General features: G+C 40.6%; 1 protein-coding gene across 1 annotated transcript; it reads left to right on the forward strand.

The window, feature by feature from the left end:
- The first annotated feature begins 2,123 nt into the window (after window positions 1-2,123).
- LOC119430419 (peptidyl-prolyl cis-trans isomerase-like) lies at window positions 2,124-4,139 on the forward strand. The gene is made up of 5 exons (XM_037697828.1): window positions 2,124-2,250; window positions 2,328-2,416; window positions 2,500-2,596; window positions 3,089-3,164; window positions 3,963-4,139. Exons 1-5 carry the CDS (start codon window positions 2,124-2,126, stop codon window positions 4,096-4,098), a joined length of 525 nt encoding a protein of 174 aa, XP_037553756.1. The 3' UTR covers window positions 4,099-4,139.
- The last annotated feature ends 1,604 nt before the right edge of the window (window positions 4,140-5,743 follow it).

Genomic DNA, 5,743 nt, shown 5'->3' on the forward strand with positions numbered 1-5,743 from the left:
AGAGAATCTGGAACAATCGCTGTGCGTAAGGGTCAAGGCCGTAAAACTCTACTGGATGCTCGTGATCTCCGGGCCCTTAAACGTCACTGCACCTCAAACAGGAATGCCACTGTCAAGGAAATAACAGAATGGGCTCACGAATACTTCCAGAAAGCATAGTCAGTGAACACAATCCACCGTGCCATCTGCCGTTGCCAGCTGAAACTCTACAGTGCAAAGAGTAAGCCATTTGTAAGCAAGCTCCACAAGCTCAGACGTTTGCACTGGGCCAGGGGTCATTTAAAATGGAGTGTGGCAAAATGGAAGACTGTTCTGTGGTCAGATGAGTCACGATTTGAAGTTCTTTATGGAACACTGGGACGCCATGTCATCCGGACCAGAGAGGACAAGGATAGCCCAAGTTGTTATCAACGCTCCGTTCAGAAGCCTGCATCACTGATGGTATGGGGTTGCATGAGCGCTTGTGGCATGGGCAGCTTGCATGTCTGGAAAGGCACCGTTAATGCATAGAACTATGTTCAGGTTCTAGAACAATATATGCTCCCATCTAGACGTCATCTCTTTCAGGGAAGACCCTGCATTTTTCAACACGATAATGCCAGACCACATTCTGCAGCAATCACAACATCATGGCTACGTAGGAGAAGGATCCGGGTACTGAAATGGCCAGCCTGCAGTCCAGATCTTTCACCTATAGAGAACATTTGGCGCATCATAAAGAGGAAGGTGCGACAAAGAAGGCCCAAGACGATTGAACAGTTAGAGGCCTGTATTAGACATGAATGGGAGAGCATTCCTATTTCTAAACTTGAGAAACTGGTCTCCTCTGTCCCCAGACGTCTGTTGAGTGTTGTAAGAAGAAGGGGGGATGCCACACAGTGGTAAAAATGGACTTGTCCCAACTTTTTTGGGATTTGTTGACGCCATGAAATTTGGAAACAACAGATTTTTCCCTTAAAATGATACATTCTCTCAGTTTAAACTTTTGATCTGTGATTTGTGTTCTATTCTGAATAAAATATTAGATGTTGGCACCTCCACATCATTGCATTCAGTTTTTATTCATAATTTGTTTAGTGTCCCAACTTTTTTGGAATCCGGTTTGTTTAATAATAATAATAATATAATAATCTAACAAAGTTAAGTCAGGTCCTCTGGACAGATTGTTCTTGTTGAAACGTTTCGTCTTTTATACAAAAGACTTCTTCAGTCTGAGGAGCTGAATGGCACCTGAAATAGCACCTTCTGAGAGTGGATTAACGAGTTTGCTTGAAACAATCCAAACTAGTTGTTCATAAGCAAAAGAAGGACCATCAGCCTAACAATGGATCATTAGCACCTGATGGCTGTTTACTGTTCACAGAGGGCTGAGTGATACTAGCAATCACAGCATTGTAAGAGGGGGACAGTTGAACCCGGAGGCCTCCACCCCTGTTTAATGATGGACGATTTCTTTTCACAAAGATGGCCTCCTTTACTCCTCTCTCAAACCATCGTTCCTCTCTGTCCAGGATGTGAACATCTTCATCCCTGAAAGAGTGACCGCTGGCCTGGAGATGAGTGTAGACCACAGAGTCCTGGCCTGATGATGTTGATCTTCTGTGCTGGTCCATCCTTTTGGCCAGTGGCTGTTTAGTTTCCCCGATGTAAGACTGATCACAGCCCTCCTGACACTGAACAGCATACACAACATTGCTCTGTTTGTGTCGGGGGACTGGATCTTTGGGATGAACCAGTCTTTGCCGTAATGTATTTTGGGGTTTAAAAGCCACTGGGACGTTATGTTTAGAAAATAAACGTCTCAGTTTCTCTGATACTCCCTCAACATATGGAATGACCACTGGTCTGGGTCTGGGTTCCTCCTTTTCACCTGTTGGCTGACTGGAGTCCTTTTTGGGTTTCTTCTCTGCTTTCAGGAAGGCCCAGTTAGGATATCCACATTGCTCTAGAGCCTGTCTTGTGTGGGATTTCTCCTTCTGCCTGGTTCCTGAGTTAGTGGGGACGCTGTCTGCTCTGTGAAACAGAGTCCTGATGACTCCTAACTAAATAACTGCTTGAGCTACAGCTCACTTGGTTTTGCTGCTGCCAGATTGTTCTCCTTCGGCCTGAACAATTACCCTGCGATGTTTTTGGACATCAAAGCAGGCAGTGAACTTCTTGGATGGAAAAACATCACAGTAGCTGCTAAAGAAACTGCTCACACACTGAAAAGCGTACAGCTGAATTCGGATATAGTACAAAAGACAGCAGGTAATTGCTCAACAAAGTTTTTGTTGTTGTTGTTTTATTTATATCTGTTTAAAACTAACCCAAGTGTGAATGAACAGAAAACTTCAGAGCTCTGTGCACAGGGGAGTATGGCTTTGGATACAGAGGCTGCACGTTTCACAGGGTTATCCAGGACTTCATGTGTCAGGTAATGACTGACACTCACACAGAGTGAAGCAAAATGTTGCAGGTGGGTTATTTTACTGCTGTGCTGCGTTTTCTGTCACACAGGGAGGAGATTTCACCAACCACGACGGCACAGGAGGGAAATCTATATATGGGAAGACATTCAAAGATGAAAACTTCAAATTAAAGCACTCTGGTCCAGGTACACCTCATCACCAGAGACACAACAAGAGCTCTGTTATCTGCTCATCATGCAAGATGAACGGAATTCACATTTAAACACAACTACATACAAATATTTGTAACATGTAATATTTGACGTTTTACTAGCATCTCTCCACTAGATGGCAGTGTTGAACCTCGTCCCACCATCAAAATAGCTTCATATAGATTTTGCAATCCTCGTGATGGGAATGACCTACTTTTTAGAGTCAACATGTTCAAATAATTTTATTATTATTATTTTGTATGAACTTTTCTTTTTAAGTGTTTTTCTTTTTTTTTTTTTTCTGTGCCTCATTTTGTTTTGTGTCAAAGAAGCGAAACGAGGTTTTAATGAAACAATTTTCTCAACTTTTATTGTGTGTTTGTTGTGATGCACCCAGGCCTAAATGTGACAAAGTCAGAATTTAATAGAAAAAGAATGTTAAGGTTTGCTCATGCGCTCGGCTCATTGGCTCTTTGATCTCTGCAGGAACACTGTCAATGGCAAATTCAGGGCCGAACACCAACGGCTCGCAGTTCTTCATCAGTACGACTAAAACAGAATGGTAACGACTCACCTGCCCCATCACAGTCTCATCAACCACCTAACACATGCTCAGATCATTAACCCCCACTGCCAACAGGCACAGGCTTGCGTTTTGCCTTTGTCTGTCTGTTAGCAAAATATCCAATGAACCACTCAACAGATTTTAATGAAACTCTCACCAAGTAAATATTGGCTGTACATCTATAATCATTCAACTTTTGGAGTCAACTTGATTCAAGATGGCTGCCACAATCAACTGATCTTATAAAACACAAAAATGGTTCTATTTCAGTCAGTTTTATTGATATTGTGCAGGTATTTGGTATGGAAATAGCTGATGGTCATTCACAACACAAGTCTTGTGTGCTCCAGATACTACAATATGTTTGAATAAAAATGAACTTTAAATGTCGGCGTCAACACCTTTTGTCTGTTAGCAAGCTGTACTATGAACCACTGGACACAATTTTATACAACCTTCCCAAAGCAATCACTGGATGCACATCTACATGTGATTAACTTTTGGAGTCAGTCCATTTCAAGATTGCCACTGCAGTTAATCAACTTTAACCAACACAGAATTGGCTATAACCCAGTCAGTTAGGCATATACTGAGCTCAAACTCGGCATGGTTTTAGCTGAGAGTCATTCACAACACATACTCAGAACGTGGCATCTCACAATAATGACAGTATTTGTAATGCAATAATTCTCAACACAAGATGATCTTGGTATAAAACCGGCATGAAAGGCTTCAGGCTTTAAGCATCGCCTTAAGGTATGCTGGGATTTTTAATTTGTTGTTTTCATTCGACAGGCTCGACGGTAAACACGTGGTGTTCGGGCAGGTGAAGGACGGGATGGACGTGGTCATGAGGATGCAGTCTTTTGGTTTACACGACGGGGGCGTGGTCAAAAGAATAGTCATCGCTGACTGTGGAGAGATCAGATAACTTTTAAAGCCATTCACAGACTTCTGTCAGATGAGTTCGTATGCAACAGTTTTAGGATTTTCTAGCTCTTCCTTCCGATATCTATGCATGAGGGATACTTGTGATATTTTTGCACTTTTAAATGCCAACCTATACTGTTTGTTCACAAAAAAAAACACAATTTAAAAAAAAGTGTTAAATTTATTTCCTTGCACAGTGATTGCACTTTTTATGCTTAAACTTGTCACTACTTTTACTTTTTTCTACTAGTACAGACATTTTTCAATTTACTGTGGCTGTTCAGACTTGTCTTGTAATATTTGAAGAAAACAAAGAATCAACACGTTTTGTTTCAAGTTGAATTTTACGCAGCGTGCCATGTTGTTTTAAGCTTCACTGACTGCTGAATAATGAAGGATTTGAAGCTTTTTAGTTTAGTTGAGCTCCAATCTAAAGACAAGACATTCGCTCTGTTGTGGCACCACCTGCTGGTTTTTAAAAACTTCCTTGAAAATATCCAGCAGCTTTTTTTAGACCTACGCTCTGGTGCTGTAAAGTACGTACTCGTGTAATCTAAGCAGTTTTTCTGAGACTTCACGAAAGACACCAAAGATAAACTCTTGGGAAACAAAAACGACCACAGGCGAGAGACCTCAAGAAACACTGAGCAGTTTTTGGCTGAAATCAGACGTGAGAGAGAACACGTCCCAAACGAATCAAAACAAATGAAGCAACACATTCTGGGCAGTGATAATTCAATTGGACTTTTTATTCACCAAACTCTCAACAGCACTAAAACTCTAAAATGCTTTCCCATCTAACAAATAAGGCACATTTTGGAATGCCATTTCATGGACATGAAAAACAGACGTGTGGTGAACTCTCCAAACTCCTCTTTGTTTCCCAAAATCCTTTGCCTCATGTCTGTGATCTGTCCAATTCAAACTTTTACATTATTGCAATAATGCATGACAAACATCTCAAGAGATACACACAGTAATGGAAATAAAAAATGCAACTTTCCAACTTGACCACATAAGTGTTGACACATTTCAGCCGTGTAAATATAATAATTACTCATCAGGGTAATCAACAAATTCCATGCTCAATCAGGGTAATAATAATAATACAAACCAGATTCCAAAAAAGTTGGGACACTAAACAAGTTGTGAATAAAAACTGAATGCAATGATGTGGAGATGGCATAAGTCAATATTTTATTCATAATATAACATGGATGACAGATCAAAAGTTTAATCTGAGTAAATGTAACATTTTAAAGGAAAAATATGTTGATTCAAAATTTCACTGTGTCAACAAATCCCAAAAAAGTTGGGACAAGTAGCAATAAGTGGCTGGAAAAAGGAAATTGAGCATATAACAAACAGCTGGAAGACCATTTAACACTAATTAGGTCAATTGACAACATGATTGGGTATAAAAAGAGCTTCTCAGAGTGTCAGTGTCTCTCAGAAGCCAAGATGGTAAGAGGATCACCAATTCCACCATTGTTGCACAGAAAGGTAGTGCAGCAATACCAGAATGGTGTTACCCAGTGTAATATAGCAAAGACTTTTAAGTTATCATCATCAACCGTGCATAACATCATCAAAAGATTTAGAGAATCTGGAACAATCGCTGTGCGTAAGGGTCAAGGCCGTAAAAC

Source organism: Nematolebias whitei, chromosome 1 (assembly GCF_014905685.2).
Source record: "Nematolebias whitei isolate Nwh7 chromosome 1, NemWhi1, whole genome shotgun sequence".
Classification (NCBI taxonomy): domain Eukaryota; kingdom Metazoa; phylum Chordata; class Actinopteri; order Cyprinodontiformes; family Rivulidae; genus Nematolebias; species Nematolebias whitei.

Excerpts from the sequence above, each read along its gene's own strand:
- LOC119430419 (XM_037697828.1), top strand. The coding sequence starts at position 2,124 with ATGTTTTTGGACATCAAAGCAGGCAGTGAACTTCTTGGATGGAAAAAC. Across the intron at positions 2,417-2,499 it reads TCCAGGACTTCATGTGTCAG|GGAGGAGATTTCACCAACCA; the intron begins GTAATGACTGAC and ends TCTGTCACACAG. Across the intron at positions 3,165-3,962 it reads AGTACGACTAAAACAGAATG|GCTCGACGGTAAACACGTGG; the intron begins GTAACGACTCAC and ends TTCATTCGACAG.